Genomic DNA, 17,655 nt, shown 5'->3' on the forward strand with positions numbered 1-17,655 from the left:
GATCTATATTTATTTGAACTATCCCTCATAACAGGAGTCATCTTTTTTTGGTCCTTTTGCAGAGATTTTTTTTCTTACTTTTAAATTTGTAATCCTTTTTTAAGAGGAAAAAAAATTGATTTGACATTGTTTTACTCTGCTACCAAAGGCAGTAGGCTCAGATCATCTTGGTACTTAGTGGATGCTTCTGTTTATCTCAGACTTGAACTGGACAATAGATTTTGTGTGCCAAGGTAGAGGGACTTCAATTTCTGAACCAAATATTAGCCTGGGAGGAGTACTGGCAGGGAAATATCCATTGTAGAAGTTGTGAGGAATGGGTCACTCTCATACTAATCAAAATAAGTGCTGTCTTGTGGGCGTGAGGGAGAATCTAAGTATGGCTTCACTGTGACTGACCTACATTTTTTAGGAGCGTACCTGGCCTATTTGCCAGGTGTCATTTCAGAGGCATCTTTTAATTATCTTCAGATATCAGATCTACGTGTTCTGATAGGAAATCACTCTCAGAGAGGATCTGCTTTCATGTTGGAGGTTAATTTGTTTACTTTCAATTTACCATTACTGGGACTTGTTTAGCATTTCTTTGCAAGGTTAAAGAGCTCTCAGGTATTTTTTTCTACACTTACGTACCTACTGCAAAGCCACCTCTCAACCATATATTCATTGACGTGAAATACAGCCTTGCCCAGATCTCTGTAAATCCCATGACCTTGAAATGTGAAATTAAATCAGCTCTAACCGTTTATCTGTGCAAAAGTAAAACCATTGTCATCTTTTTACATGTTTCATGTATTTTTTCCCTAGATAGATATGTTAAGAACTATTTTGGATTTTTGCAGCAGTATCACGAGTGATTATTCTCATTCACACTGGGAGTACTTTATAACAACACTGGGTTTTGCTCCAGATCAGCTCACGTGCGCTTGTGTGACACTGCAAAGCTGACACAGTTTTCTGCCCTTAGTTCCTGAGATAACAGTTTTGCAACTAGCTCAACTGTATTTTCATGAACTGCAATGCTCTAGAAATCCCTGGCCTTAGGACTCGTTTTTTTCCCCTCATTCAGCCACATCTGTATTCTTGATTCTCACACACCATGTTTTCTGTGTTTAAAACAGATTTCACTGGACTGAGGCAGTTAATAAATTGGTTCCGATTACACTGAAAGTATGACTAGCTCTCTTTACTCTTTGTTAATTCACTAATCCCTATGTCACTTGAAATTGGTTGGGCAAATATTGTGGAGCTTCAAGAGAGTTAAAACTGATGATAATCTCATCCCATCTAGTTTGAGTAATCCTGGACACACTGTTAGCAGCAATGATGTTCCATGGGAATGCTATGGCAACATCAAAATGTTGGCTGTCTAGCAGGCTTACTGCATCCTGTGCATGATCCGTGAATAAACAGAGGAATTTAGTTCCTGGAGTGTCAGTCTGGCACATTTCACTAGCACTACATTCACTTACCAAAAAAAAGTCAGCCAGTCATACAGAGAAAGTGCTATAGTGACTGAGTGATAAATCTCCTGCTGCTAACCCTTGTATATACCAACTCTAAGACAAAAATAGATCATCCATGGCTTAATTCAGACAGGAAATATACTCTCCCTCAATTTGTTTATTATTTTTGTTCCCAGATGCTCTTCTTTGTTCATACTGGTTTTTATTTTTTTTCATCAGTGCATCTTCTTCCTAGACTCTGGACATATAAGCATGTTTACTTTCACTCAGATGTGGTCTTCCTCTGAACCAAAGGCTAGAGATAAGGTCACTTGGAGTGAAGTACTAAGTTTGAGCTAAAAAGCCCAAAAGGGATATTAGTCCAGGGTTCAGTGCACAGGAACATGTTCCTACTGTTTCTAGTCTGCTGCAAATGAGAGCACAATGCTGTGTTTGCACTTGGTTCTGTCATGCAGTGATCTTCAGCTCCTCAAAATTAATATAAGACTTATGCCCACATATTAGTCTCTTTCCCTGTGTATTTTGAAAAAAGGAAATGTAAGGACATTTATAGGGTTGTGTGGCTCTTTTAGATGGCACCTAAAATCAACAAGATGGAAGTAGGGTAGACCTTACTCCATTAACAATAAGACCTCCAGCTCCCTAGACACACATCCCATGTTTGGAAAGACTCACTGAGAAGAGATGAAAGAATCACAGAATGGTTTGGATCGGAATGGACCTTAAAGATCATCTGTTTCCAACTCCCCTGCCATGGGCAGGGCCATCTTTCACTCAACAAAGCTCCATCCAACCTGATCTTGAAAACTTCCATGGATGGGACACCCACAGTTAGTGTGGGCAACCTGTCCCAGTGCTTCAGCACCCTGACAATGAGGTATTTCTTTCTAATGTATAACCTAAATCTTCTCTCTTTCAGTTTAGAGCCATTACCCCTCATTCTGTCACTACACTGCCCAAGCCCATCCTGCCCATCTTTCCTGTATTCCCTTGTAAGTACCCTAAGGCTGCTGTTAGGTCTTCCCAGACAATTCCAGATGATTTTGTGAGATTTAAGATATTGACTGAAACTGTCCAGGGAAGTATTCTCATGGTTTACCACCATTTCCATTAAAATATTTCTATATTCAATCCAGTTTTTTTCTTCTAGTTATTTGAGCTTGTATAAATTCAAGCTGTCTTTGTACTGCCCACTGTCTGTTTAGTATTTTAGTCCATGAATGTGAACATCATTCTTAAAGATTCTCTTTGGTAGACATAGGTGGAGTTCCCTGAACTGTATACAGCTGAAGTGTGTTCAAAACTGATAGCATCTGAACCAAATGCTGTCCCACTGAGGGGGGAAACCCTAGTGTTTGCTGAAAATACCTTCCTAAAATATATCAGCTCCACACTCAAATACGAGACAGTCAAATAAAATTAAAAATAAAACAGGTCCTAGGAAATTTTAGGAAAGACTTACACAACTAATGGGAAAATACCTTCTTGCTCCTATGAAAGTTGGATGAGTAGGCAGGGGCTACTCTTAAAAATGGCAAAGACACAGTTTAGGGAGGATGCATTGTACATCTTCAGAAAGAGGAAAAAGTGGGCTGGCATTAATTGCTGTCTCTTCCAAACCATGAATTCTAGTTCTGAAACTAATATGAACTAGGATCAAAACCAACTAAAGGAGATGATTCTTCATGCAACAGTACATGAGTGACTCTCCTTGTCAAAGAAAATTAATGAAAGTGCAGATGCAACATTACAGGTGTTCAGGAGAAAAGGGGACAAGTAAATCTTAGCCCACTGACAAGACAATAGGCTGACTACATCCTCTGCCAAAGCCAATGTTACCATGACGATGTTTGATCCCTTCCTCACCTTTATAGGAGGGATGAACTTAAACTGGAAACAAGTGAATTCAGTATCCTGTTTGAAGAAGACCTTATTTATTTACTTTTTCTTGTTGTTCTGACCTTCAGTTAATACCTTTGGATAAAAGCTGACATATAAAAGCAACCTTAAGACAGAACGACATCATGATCATGAATGCCAAATTTCTACATTAGAATAAGCTGATGAAAGTGTCTTAAATATTAATGAAGCTTAAGGAAATAAAGCTGCAACTTTTAAAACTGATTTAAAAGAGTAACTTATATGTACAAAGGTGATTTAAATTCAAAAGCCTCCCAGCACAACATGCTCAAGCATTTTTTTTTTTTTTGAACAAAACAATGAAAACTCATCTCTGCACATGTTTAAAGATTGTATTTTAATCACAGACTGAAACAGAATGATTTACAAAACTGATGGTTAGATTTAAAACCAACCACTACACCTTTCTGTGGGAATATTCCCCCCACACCCTAGCAGATTAGGGATTCAAGTGAAGAACAGAGCTGTTCATGTTTGCCTTTGGGACTGAACAGTGATTTCCAGGATGATGACTGATGCTGCAAGAATTCACCTAAGATGCTTTTCAATGCATTTCATTTACCCAGCTGAAAGTGGCTTCTTCTATGGAAGCCTGCTGGCTTCATCAGAAATCCCAACCATCTTGCAGCTTTCTGTCCAGAGCCTTCTCTGCAGCTCCTCATCATATGCCACGTCAGCCGATTTTGTCCTTTCCTCATTGTAAAGGTAGCAACCACCAGCTCCTTCCAGCTCGGGCGACACTGCTGCATAGATGGTTGTAGAGGCTCCTTCCTCTGGGCTCTGCAGAAACAAAAATACGCAAATCCAAGTGAGGCAGGTACAGCAGAAGAATGATATTGCCACCATAGGACCTTATCAGTGACAAACATCTTCCTGGATTTTGCTTTACACTTCTGGTCCTTTTGCAAACCCGAAACTTGTAATAATAAGAAAGTCACTTATTCAATCGGCAGAGTCCATTTCTTCAATAGTGCTATTTTAAGATAGCTTAAAGCCACAACAGATAAATGGAAAACACCAGTCTATTTTTTCAAGAGTTAGTCAGATGGAGCATACAAAATAATTGATTTAGCTTTCATAGTTAGAGCTAATAAACCCAAAAGCAAGCACAAATATTAAAATCCTAGTTTAATTATTCATTTTGCAAGGATGAAAGGGTCTGTGCTTTGCCTTGAGTAGATGAAGGCTATGCTGTACATGCAATGTGTTCATTGTAACAACAATTGTGACATGAGCAAAGGATCATGGAAACGATGACAGCAAATTAAGATTCTGCAGTTCAGTCCAAGCAGGCAGGTAAATGAGTGAACTACATTTTAGACACAGCATAGTTATCAGGGTTCTTTCTGCTCTGTCATAAAGCAAAATGGTGAATGATCTATAATGTCTGATATACCATGAGTATTAAATGAAAATTTATAAGTGAATAGCTTAGAGTGATAACTCCTTTCATCCTGAATATATGCAAAAATTTTACATTGTGCATTCAGAAGAATCACACAGCTACCACTGAAATTATCTCCATATCATTTTTATTCTAATTAAAGGACACATTTAAAACATAACATTTTATATGCTTTGCCTTTATCAGTGATATAATTATGAACAATGCTTGCTAGAAAATAATGTATTATTTTACAATCCTTGCAGTCATTATCTGAGGCATTAACAGTACTGATACTGCTCAGAGATTTTTCTGCAGCACCTGACAAGATGCCTTTTCCTGAAGAACTCACTTGATGAATGAGACAGTAGTGAATAGCTTACTTATTGCCTTATAAAAACTAATAAATCTAAGTAATTGTTGAAGATTTTTGTTATGTTTGTTTTTTTTAAGACAATTATTGTACTATGATATTCTGTCTAAAATCACTTAAAAATGCTCATTTACCTTGGTTCAGTGCTCTACCGCTATTTCATCCTTCTTTATCCTAAGGAAAATAGTGCTATTCATACCTAGTACATTATGTAAATAACATAAAGGGCCTGCACAATTCTTTGCTCATAGACTGGCTAATATAATGATCAACTATGAACAGCAGTATAAAATATCTTGATATTGTAAAGTAACAGAACAACGATGAATATGAGCATTCCTATTTTTATACAACTTTTTCTGGATGACAGAGAATAACCGTACCCTTGTGCTCTACTTAAAAAAAGTAGTGACACAGATAAACCATTACTTCATGTGATGGTTCACTGGACTTTATGTTCCTGCATTTAACAGCTCTCCAGCACAAACAGGCATAAATGTCAATATAATGACTCCCAAATCTTAATGACAACAGCTCAACACTAAAATTCTTTAGAAAAATTGTCTGTGGGTGGAATTTGTATGATTATGTTCTTATGAGCAGGGCTCTCTACCACCTCAGAGACTGGTCTGTATGGATATTGTTACAGCATCAAAAATACCAGGCTGCCTCTGCTGATTCAATGGTGAGGTTCTCCCAGGATATGCAGAATTTTTCAAAATTTTTACTTTTGATGATATGCCCTTAAGTTCCCAACCAGACGAGATCTATACCAAGAGGGTGGTCAAACACTGGAGCTGGTTTCCTAGAGAGGTGGTTGGTGTATCCCAAGCCTGTCAGTGGCATTTGAACAGGCATTTGAACAATGCCTTTAAGAACATGCTTTATCATTTGGTCAGTCATGAACTGGTCACTGCTGTTGCAGGTCCCTTTCAACTGAAACAGTCTATTCTATTCTATTCTATTCTATTCTATTCTATTCTATTCTATTCTATTCTATTCTATTCAAAATGATATAAAATATTTTAAATAAAGGCTGTGCACTAGTTGAAAGTGCTTACATACCCACACTGTGACTTATAAGCACAGCAACACTGACCATCCATTAAAGTCAGCTTGTAAAGTAACTTTTCATACGATTTATTTTGCTCCTCCCATCCACCATATGCAATATGCTGAATTGAAATGTGCTAAATTCCTATTTAGCTTCTACCACCTGATGCTAGAAGCAATTATCTAAACATACAAGGAAAAAACCCAACTACACTATATTAAGGAATTAGCCATCATTTGAAGTGTCCAAGGCCAGGCTGGATGAAGTTCTGAGCAGCCTGGTCTAGTAAAGGCCTCTCTTCCCACAGAAAGAGGGTTGGAACTAGTTGGACTTTAAAGTGTCTTCCAACCCAAGCCATTCTATGATTCTAGGAATCTAGATATTATGGAAATATAATAAGGAAAACAAGTTTTTCAGTGCAACAGAGAGTGAGATGCTTGTGTATGACTAATGAATTGTCTTATCCTATCTTCTGAGTGCTTAATTAATGATTAAAGTTTTATTTTCCTTTCTTTATAATCCCTTCATTGTTTTGGCATGTTTTCTGTTTTAGTGAAAGTACAATTAAATTCTGCACCAGGAGTGGCCTGCTGGGAGTTTGACCTATTTTTTTTGAGGGGCTGAAGTAAAGCACACTTTGCAATTCCTTCTCTGGATCTTGTCCACTATGCCTACTATGACAGCAACTGCACATCCACACACAGAATCAAGATTCTTTCTGGGAAAGTGTTTGGTCTACTACACACCCAAAAATCAACTGCAACAAACAAAGACATAAAGACCATGCAGACATCCTGTCTGTGCCCCAGTGCCTGAGGACCTCCTGGGAAGGACGAAGCTGGCAACAAGGCTGCAACCACTGGAGCAATTAATGTGGATCTGGACAAGGATCAGGATGAATTGTTCCAGCTGTGGCAGACTCACTCCTGGTTGCCAGCTTTCCTTTGAAGAACTTTTCCATAGCTTTTCTTTTACCACATGACAGACCATCAAAAGATGAGGAGAAACCACAAAGCCCTTGGAAAAGAAAATGGCCACAAACAGGAGACAACTGTCAAAGCAACACGTCTGACCCACCCTTTGATGCCAGTGGCTTTCTAGGAAGGAGGGCACCTGATAAGAGACCAGAGAAATCACCACCCAATGGACAAATATCTTGACCTATAAAACCCCAGGATGTTAGTTATGATGCTCTATAGAAACATACAATGAAAAAAACCCAACTACAGCACATTAAGGAATTAGCACATCACAAGTGTTCAAGGCCAGGTTGGATGAAGCTCTGAGCAACCTGGACTAGTGGAAGATGTCTCGTTCCATGGCAGGGGGGTTGGAACTAGATGGACTTTAAAGTCTCTTCCATGAAGTATTATACCAAGAATTCCAGGTAGACAGGAAGTAACAGCAAGTATAATTCTAATCACAGAGGAGGATTCTCTACTTATTGCCAGTGTAAAAAAGCCTTAAAAAAAATAAAAGAATAATATTTGTATATACAGAATCAGTAACATCTTGTTCATTAGTTGACTGGACTTCTCCTAAGAGAAAGGATATGCCTATAAATTGCACAATGTTTCTTCACTCTTCAGTTGCCAACTTATTGGTGTTGATTTTTTTTTATCGGATTTTTGTTTACAAACTGTTATATTATTAGTATCCAAGGAACTGTAATTAATGCCTTTGTAATATACAAGTAAAACTGATTTCTGCTTAACTTCCAAATGAAATTCTGAACCTGTATTTCCCTTTGCTTGTTATATTATTGATCACAATTTTTACTTTCTTTTTCAATTAACTAAATGTTTGTCTTCAACAGTAAATAAAGGTCTGATTGAAAGTACACATCTTTTCTCCTTAGATGTATAAGTTGTGGAAGGAGAGAAAAGATAGCTTGTGACCAGCTTATTTAAGCAAAGTGTAGCCTACATATATAAAATGACATTATTTTGGCACTATCTATTCCCAAAGAAAAAGCCTTTTTCTTTTTACCCTCATCAGCAACATTAGGTAGACTGCTGTAGGAACTTCCATCAAAAGTGGGCTTATAACACTGGGCCTAGCTCGTGTACCATTCATTGAATCGTGCACTTTTCAGTTCATGTGAGAAATCTACTCATAAGCTGATGAATTAAATGAGCTTGCAGGTGTTTTTTGGTTTGGTTTTGTTTTTGCCACAGGTGTTCATGGTGTTCACTCTGTGGCTTCACTTTTTTTAAAAAGAGTGAGTTCCATCAGGCCTTTCCTGGAGTGGGTAACAAATTCCCTGGTTCCAGCTAGGAAAATGCAGAAAGTGCTGATCTTCTGGGCATCAGTACTCAGACACTTTTGCCTGTGTTCCTTCACCTTTCTCAATGATAATTATTCTGGTAATATTTTTCAAAATGCGGGTATATTACTGACTTGATTCTATACTGAAAAATTCTGTATATGCAGAGTTTTCTTATTTTTCTGTCTTCTTCAGGAAAGACAATGATCATCTGTGATTCCTGAGCAGTACTATGCATACACACTGTAGGGATTAGCAACAAAAAGAGAACATGAAATTGCTCTTACTTGGTATACAGCAAAGTCTTTCATCTACTTGGTGGCAGCTAGTGGAGGAGTGACACCCAGTCACCCCCAATGCACTGCTTGACTCTCAAGAGCAAAGGCAAACACAGAACATAGAATAGTTTGAAAAATTTCAGAAACAGAGGAGCTGGGATTGTGCTCCCATGAATATTAAAGCAAACAAGCTTGTGAGAAGCAAATTACCTGTATTTTAGGGTGCACTGACTACTATGATCTGTGAACCACTGCATCATTTCAAAGCCAGGTGTCCTGGGAAGACACCAGGTTACTTTCTGGTGCAAGAGTCCAAGGTGAAATAACAACAGCTGCTGTAGAGCCACAGCCTCCAGGTGAACACAGGGGCTATGTGTGTATTGTGTAACTTGCACTGTCTAGACCTCCTAATGTGATTGTTGCTTTGAAAATTCCAGACAAAAAGTATCCATTGAAATACTGAGTATGAAAACAAAGGCTAGAAAGGAAACCGTGACGCAGGTGTACGGACGTGTTCAGCCACCTTTGATCAACAAGGCTGCAGCAGCTGACTTTATGTCCTGGTGGCACCAGTGGCCAGGACCAACTGCCAGGTCCCTAGGAAGCCAAAGCTGCCAGACTAGTGTGGCAGCACAGCTTTTCAGCAATCTCTGCCTTCACTCAAAAGGCCTGGTTTCCATCTGTGTTCTCTCTTTCCTTCTATTCTTTCATATGTAGCTTGCTATTATGCTATTTCCATCCAATTTCTGCCTTGATAATAGACTAGAAAGAGATATTTTATTGAATATAGTTCTCCCTAGATACCCAGTCAGCACTACCAAATTAATTTCTCTTCAATCCCCAACTTGTGACAATGAGAATTAATAAATTCGCTGCACAATAAAATTCTTCAGATTTTGTCTTTGAAAGAAATAGCAGAAATGGTTCAGTTAAAGTGTGAAGCCTTTCTCCTGACAATGTTGTGGCCACAGAGAAATAATTTCTCAATCAAAGTTATAAATATATAAAAAAGATTATAATAAAATAATAAAAAGATGAAACTCTGATGAATTAGGAACACAAAGCAATTTTCACACTAAAAATGAATCAAAATTTGGAAGGAAAGAAGCTTTTATAATCTGAATAATTCATGACTATTCAGGGGAAAATATAAGTTTTCCCTGAGCACAAAGATACTGAAAGAACAGAAGCAGAGACAGCTGGCAAACAGACACAGAGAGTATCAAATCCTGAATCTCCTTTTCTTTTGAAAACAATTTTTCTGGAAAGACCTAAAAAAAAATCAGGTACACAGAGAGACTGGGAAGTCCCACCTTATCTTCACATCAGCCCCTGCATTGGTGGCTGGGATGCAAGCTATGGAAGAAAGGAACTGTCCTCAAAAGACTGTCAGGGTCAGCCTGTTGCTCAGGGAACCCAAGAAGCAGGCACGTGCCCAGATCTGAATGCCTCATTTCCCATGAATCTTCTGATGGAGTTGGCAGTAGAAGGTTTTAATTGGTTTTGTGTCAGAGATATGCCTTCTGAGAAATCTGTTTTGCTGAAAATTGGCAAAATACCTCTACTTTGAAGCCATGGGGTGAGTCTTGTTACAGATTCAGAACATGAGCAAAGTTTTACTGAGGAAGGCAGCTGTCATGACTCTAAACCCTCTTCTTCTAAAGCAGCTCCTTCAGGCCAAGCCGGTGTGCTGCTTTTGGCTGGGGCAGAGTTAATTTTCTTCACAGTGGCTGGTATAGGGCTGTGTTTTGGATTTGTACTGAACACAGAGTTGATAATATAAAGATATTTCTGTTATTGCTGAGCAGGGCTTACAAAGAGCCAAGGCCTTTTCTGCTTTTTGCTGCCATGCTGGCAAGGAACTTGGGAGTGTGGGAGGTTGAGAGGAGTCACAGGTGGGACAGGTGATCCCAAGTGACCAAAGAGTTATTCCAAACAATATGACATCATGTTCAGGATAAAATGGTGGAGGGAAAAGATGGGGGATATTTGGAGCGATAGCGTCTTCCCAAGTCACCATCAAGTGTGATGGGGCCCTGCTCTCCTGGAGATGGCTGTCTGCCCATGGGAAACAGAGAATCAATTCCTTGTTTTCCTTTGCCTGTGTGCATGGTTTTTATTTTCACTATTAAATTGTCTAACCCACGAGTTATTATGGGGTCTCTTACCCCTTCTATTCTCTCCCCAATCCCACTGGTTAGGAGTGAGTGAGATCCTGCATGGGGCTTGGTTGCTGGCTGGTGTTAAACCACAACAGGACATCATGGGTCATGTCAAATAATACGAGATACTTGTGTTCTCAGGCAGCTGAGTGAAGCTCCTCTTGGCTGGCCAGCTTTCTGGGCTACGCTGAAGAAACCTCCATCAGTTTCAAGGAGCAGCTCCAACAGTGAACTCGCTTGTAGGTATTATAAATAATAATATATATAAAATAATAAAATTATATTTGTGTCTTAATTTCAAACTGAATGTCTCTCAGGTTAGAATTGCAATATAATGTTGGTGATAGGAGCAGGACTGTTTGTGGATCCATACTTTGCATTTTCTAAGATATTGAATAGAGCACTAAAAGAACAATGTTCACTTTTAAGCGATTTTGAAATAGAAACAAGAACCCAACTTTACATGACTGAATTTGAGCAGGGACTTGAACCTTTGGGTCAAAGTCATTAATCATGACTGAGTCCTTTATTCATTTTGTCAAGTGCATTGAGGAATATTACTTTGCCTGGAGGCTGATCCCTAAGCTTGCTCTGCAGCAGACAGCGATGTCTTCAAAGTCAGAACTGAGATACCGCAGCAGCCACTGAAATCACTTTACACTTGTTACCTCGCTTAGCTCAGTAACAGTATGCAAAATTTGACAGATAGGAGCCTGCTGCCCCAGACATTGCATAAACATCCAACCAGAGACACTCACTTACTGGAACATCCAGTCTCTAGGAAATAAGACAGGCAATAATAGGCAGAGAGAGATGAAAAAGTACATGTACTTCACAAAATACTGAAACCTCTTCTGTGAGCATAACACTCGGTCTGGTTAATGAGCTCTCTGGAAACCAGGTGATGTCCTGCAGCTACCTATTGCTAAGGATGCCTGAGTTAAATCACTGAGAATTGTCCTGGATCCTCACATAATCTGGAATTTTCTGCAACACTTCCATTCAGAAACCCACAAGATATTTATTGAAGCAAATGCACAGGTTAGAAGAGATAAGGAAAGAATGAGTCTCTAAAATCCTAATCCTGATGCCTCGTGTATTAGGCTGTAACTCCTGTGTTTGTACAGGAAAACACATCATTTATTTGTTTACTTCCAGCTTAAATTTTCAATGCCTTATCTTACATGAGTAGATAGGCCAGCCTTAGTTTCTTAAATTCTTTCAAAGACAGATCTTGGCAATCAAAGCAACACAGCAAAGCACACAAAGAAATATTTGTGTTTGAAGTGGTAGCTGCATTTTTAGCAGCCCCAGAGAACAGGAGATGCAGCAAGGCTCAAGGTGCTGAAGATAATGCTCCTGAGTGCATATACCTCTGAACAATTTATTATCTGTCTGCTCATGCAAAGTAAAATACTTCTGCTGGCTTTTGGTGAAAACATAAGACTTCAGGAATAATCTATATGGGAATTTCTGACTTGTAGCCCCCTACCATCATCTCTACTTTTTTACTTACTATTTAATATTTGACAAGTCACAAATCTTTTTTTCCTTGTTAGAAAATAGAAACTGAAACATCCCCCACTTCACAACTTTCTCATAATGACTGTTATGCATTTTTTAATTATTATAAGAACCGAGGATGGGCATGGAACTCCTAAATATTTAAAATAAAACCACAATATAGAAAGCCTTTAGGATCTATGATGAGATCAAAAAGCAAAAAGACTATACAGAACACAGACAAAATGAAATAACCCAAAATTACATAAGCCAGCAGCTATTTCACAGCCTCTTCTGTTTTAAATTGCTACAACCCCCACTTTGCACCCCAAACAGCAGCAGGACTATTTCCAGCTGTGGGCTCAGCCAGGTGGAGGAGGGCTGGGAGAGGGTGGCTGCCAGCCTCGGTTTCCTACCTTTCCCGCTGGAAGCACCTCCTGAAAACAGACAGTGAAGATGTGAAAGTGCAAATCTTTTCCTGGATCACCAGATAAGCTCAGCAGAGAACACATCTTCCCTGGGATCCAGGCAGGCTATAACCCTGCACTGCCAAAGATGAGGACTAGAATTAGTGAGGTGCACAAGCTAACTCAAAATGACTACAGGGTGCTACATCTATGCATTAATAGCATGCAAGATGAAAATATGTCTGTGAAGATGGGAGAGATGAAAGCAAAAGTACACTTTCCCCCAAATTTCTTAGCTCTACAATGCAGTGGCATGCTAGCTGGGCTATAATATGTCCTGTTGATGGGTCTGCTCCACACAAACCTCCTGCTGCATGGAAAAAGACCTTCTCCTTGCAGTGTTTATCCTCATCTTGAGTCTCAGCCTTTGCCTCCTTGTTCCTGGGCTGCTGAGAAAAAAAGGAGTTTAAAGCAGGTCATCAAATACTATTGTTGCAGTTCAATCCCAGCTGGCAATTAAGCCACTCAACTCCCCTCCCATCCCCCAGTGGGGTGGGGAAGAGAGTCAGAAAAATCCATGATTTCTCACTACAACTGACTGAGGCCCCCTGAGCAGCAATCAATGGCTCCTGGCCAACTCTCTTCCATTTAAACACTGAGCATGATGCTCTGTGGGACGGAATATCTCTTAGGCCAGTTTGGGTCAGCTGTCCTGGCCGTGCTACCTCATGGCTTCTTGTGCATTTTCTCACTGGCACAGCACAGCAAACTGGGAAGGCCTTGGCTTAGCATAAGCACCACTTGTGACAGCTACAACATCAGTGCGTTATCAACATTATTCTCAAACTGAATCCAAAACTGTACCAGCTGCTGAGAAGAAAATTCTATCTCAGCCCAAACCAGAACAACCATTTAGCAATGTCCGTGTCCCAGCTTCTCTGAGTTTCTGGTTTTTATAGAGTTATTGTGATTAAATTATAGTTTCACAATATTCCCCATACTGAGAGGAGAAAGTCCAAACTGGAAGACAGATAAAAGTGGTGGGGAGGGAAGGAATTTTATTCTGGAAATTTGTTTCACATAATTCCAGTTGCTGGCAATTTCTTCATTTAATCTTGAATGATAAACCAGAAAGATATAAAGAGGGTTAATTTACATCTGTCCCTAGTAACAGCATAAAGTTGGAAAACAAGAAGACTAGACTTATTTTCTATAGTTATTTTAGTGGAAGACTAGAATTAGGTGAGAGTGGCTCAGATTTTCTAACCATATCTTTTTAAGAGATACTTAGTTCAAATAAGTAATTTCAGATTTTACATCCTGGATTTTGCCCAATAAGTTCAGGGCTTTTCTGTTTAAGCAATAAAACTCTTGAAAAATTACAGTTCTCTTCATTTTAATTAAACTCTATTTTATCAGGAAGCAGCTTGTAAAAATAAATAATAAAAAAAAAGTTATCTTGTAAACAGAACTACCACTTCCCATTTTCTATCACAATGCTATCAGATTGCTAAAGTAATGAAATAATGGATAGATTCAGAAACCATACCATTATGGAGCTGTCTATAGATCTTATCCTTTGTTGTGCAAGAGAAGTTCTAAGTTTAGAGGAAAAGGCAACATTCAGTTGCAAATTGACCTATCTGAATGCTTATTAACCCACCAGAATCAACTTTTTTTTAACAAAATAGCTAAAAATGCAAATGTGAAGGATGACTAAATCTGATTATTCAAATCAAGTTTTTGTTGTGTAGACTGAAAGTGAATTTAAGCTCTGTAACTTCAATCCTTTTGTTTGAGTCAATCAACCCCAGGGCTCTTCACTATCTGCAAAGGAATCTATTGATGGTTTAAATACAGAAGAGACCCAAAGAACATGTATAATTTTAGACAGGCAAAGAGTGCCATTGATTTCGATGAGATTAGTCTCTAAACTATGTCAGACAAGATTTGAGGCATCATATCTTTAACTGTAGAGCTCATTAGACAGAGAGAAAACACACAGACCCTCAGCCACACAAAGGTTTGAAATGGAAGCGACAAACTTTCATCTTGAAAACAATTACTCAAGAGTTTAAGCTCATCACATTTAACCAGCTAAATGGTCTAAGGGCAGGCTGGTACTCATAATGCAGAGGGGACTATAAGCCTATGGAGAGGTGTTATATCTATTAATTTGCAGGGGCTCTAAAGGAAAGCATGAAATGGCATGTACTTGTTATATGTAATTGTTAACCACTGGTAAGTAGGAAGACCCAGATCTACTGTCCACTGAAGTTGTCAAGTTTAATACCTGGGCTTATTTCCAAAGGTTTTTTGTAAACCTTCATTAAGGTAGCAGATGGAGTAAAAAAAAATTATGACTCCATTGCAAAAGCCAGGATTGAATTTGGTGACAGATGCAGTCCTTGCCATGTTCTTGTTTCCTTTTCCAGATGACAGAAGTCACAGCAGAGGTGTCACATTGCTGTACAGGTGACATGGTGTACCCCATTCCTGTGTGAATGACTACACTGACTGTCCCGGCTTTTGCTGGAGGAAGAATTTGTTCAAATTCCAAAAATGAGATCCATAATGAATGATCAAATCTCGTCAACTGAAACAGGACAATGAAAAATGAAAGGAGAAAATAATTTAATCCCTTTGATATCAAACATCTTTCCCCAATAAGCTAATAAGAAAGAAAGAAAGAAAAAGAAAGAAAGAAAGAAAGAAAGAAAGAAAGAAAGAAAGAAAGAAAGAAAGAAGAAAAAACCCTAACAAAAAAGGGGTTGTGAGGCATGAATGCTAAAAATCCCAACAATATTTCTGAAAGTTTTCTTATTCCTTTTATTTAATCTTCAGGTAGCTCCTGTCTCTGCAGAGTTTCTGACTGGGTTTTTGCTACTGGAGTAATTCAGGTTTTACACAGTCATGGCCCAGAGACTTGCTCTTGCAGAACTATTGATACACAACATAAAATAGTGAGAATTAACATTTTCTTTTCATTAAGCTCTCCAGGAGAGCTCCTGTTGCACTGGCATTCATAGGGCTTTTTGACATAAAGGTTAGAGCAGTTGTTTAGAATGGGAAACAAATACTGTGAGGTTTTGTGGTTTGATGAATACATTCTACTGATTCTTCTGGTGCTGAAATAATTCACTTTATTTAGGAAGCTCAATACTGAATTATGCTCTTTGGTAGTGTCATTTTGCTGCCCACATCCTTTGGCCCTGATAGTTCAATTAATGAGCCCCCCCTACCCCTGCTCACTCTCTCACTTGAGATGACACACTGCAAGCAGCAAAGCTCCAGGTGATTAAACTTCTGCTTCCCAGGAAAAATTCCCAGCTGAATTAATGCAGAACTGTGCTAAGGTTTAAGCAACTGCTTTTGACTTATAAAAGCATAGGCTGAGGTCTGAGCAGAGCTCAAACACCAGTGCTGGGTGCTATCCCAGCCCTCCCCTCTGCCTCTCCTGCCCGCACAGCCACTTGCTTAAAATTCTGCTCTTCACCTGCAAGTCTGCACAGCTCTGCAGCCGCCTATTGTTATTTAACACGTACTTCACAGTGGAATTGAATTGTTCCAATCAAGATTAGGTTCTGTTTCTCTGTGTGGTATGCAAAGCATGTTTGCAGACAAAACTTTTATCCATTACTCCACCTGCCTTTTCATTGTGCCCCACAACAATCTCACTGACAGTCCCAGTGCTTTTTCATTATCTTTTTTCATTAATTCCTAAATGCCTCTTGCCAGGCCCTCACTCTAAACTGTGGCTGCTACCTCAGTGTGCCACTTGCCCCACTGGCTCAGATCCCTTCTGCAGCCCATATGCCATGTGGAGGAGGAAGGGGCTCAGGTCAGGAGGATTTCCCAGTGCAGCACCAACACTTGCCCTCCTCAGATCACCCACCCATGTCACTGAGCCCGTTTGGAAACCAAAAAGGGGCAAAAAGCAGGCTTCAGAGCATGAGCTCTTGAGGTAGATGGTATTTACAATCTGTGGTGCAAACAAAGGAGCGAGCCCAAGCCTTATTGCAGTGGAGAAAGGAGAGGAAAATACTAGATGAAACCTTGTCAATACATTGACCCAGCCAAACCTGACAATTCAGGATAAATGGGTGGGTCCACAAACAGGGACAAACCCCTAGAGCAGGTCAGACAACAAGGCTCCTCTTTGAAGCAAAAGAGAGGTGTGACAGGATGTTACACTGCTGGACACGTGCGGCTGCAGTAAAGGATCACGAGTGAGGCCAGTCCCCAGCCAGCATCAGCCACAATCCCTTCTGCTGCTTGGCCCTGGCCAGGGCATGGGACACTACTGCAGCTGCGGGGACAAGCTGCAGAGCTCTCTTTTACCCTGCAAATCTGCTGAGCTGATGTGGCTATAAGGGTGCCACAATCAAAAAGCAAGGGTTTCCAAGCAGTGAAATTTTTATATAAAAATAATCTAAATAGCTGGGATTTATCAATTTCATCAACTCCTTAGTGTCCAAAACATAACTGACCTTTGCTTTTAAATCTGTGTTCAATAAAAGATTGATTGATTGTGAACTGATTGTGAACTTTGCAAAGTCTGTAACATGTTTCAGGGAAAAATACATTTAATTTCCCTAATAGCTGCTGACAGTCTGTGAAACAAATAGTTTTAATTATTTTCTCCTTGGTGAATTTCAGCTCTCATCATTTAATCAAAAAGTAGCACATTACCAACAATTGAGATTAAATGGAAAGACATGCAGTAGGGAAAATAGGAAATTACATTAGCACTAAACAGTGACAAATATGTCCTTCTTATTGCACTCTTGTCCTGATACAGCAGAACATTTACAGTGCCCTGATAAAAAAACCTTTAAAAAC

General features: G+C 39.3%; 1 protein-coding gene across 1 annotated transcript in view; it reads right to left on the reverse strand.

Annotated features, from left to right (window-relative positions):
- Nucleotides 1-3,704: 3,704 nt before the first annotated feature.
- Nucleotides 3,705-17,655, reverse strand: part of DHRSX (dehydrogenase/reductase X-linked) — a 163,352-nt gene continuing 149,401 nt past the window's right edge. The window contains exon 7 of the mRNA XM_041468482.1: nt 3,705-4,166. Within this exon, the coding sequence (XP_041324416.1) occupies nt 3,969-4,166 (198 nt within the window). The 3' untranslated portion in view covers nt 3,705-3,968. The remainder of the gene's footprint in view (nt 4,167-17,655) is intronic.

This window comes from Pyrgilauda ruficollis, unplaced genomic scaffold, assembly GCF_017590135.1.
Source record: "Pyrgilauda ruficollis isolate IOZ18807 unplaced genomic scaffold, ASM1759013v1 scaffold22, whole genome shotgun sequence".
Taxonomy (NCBI): domain Eukaryota; kingdom Metazoa; phylum Chordata; class Aves; order Passeriformes; family Passeridae; genus Pyrgilauda; species Pyrgilauda ruficollis.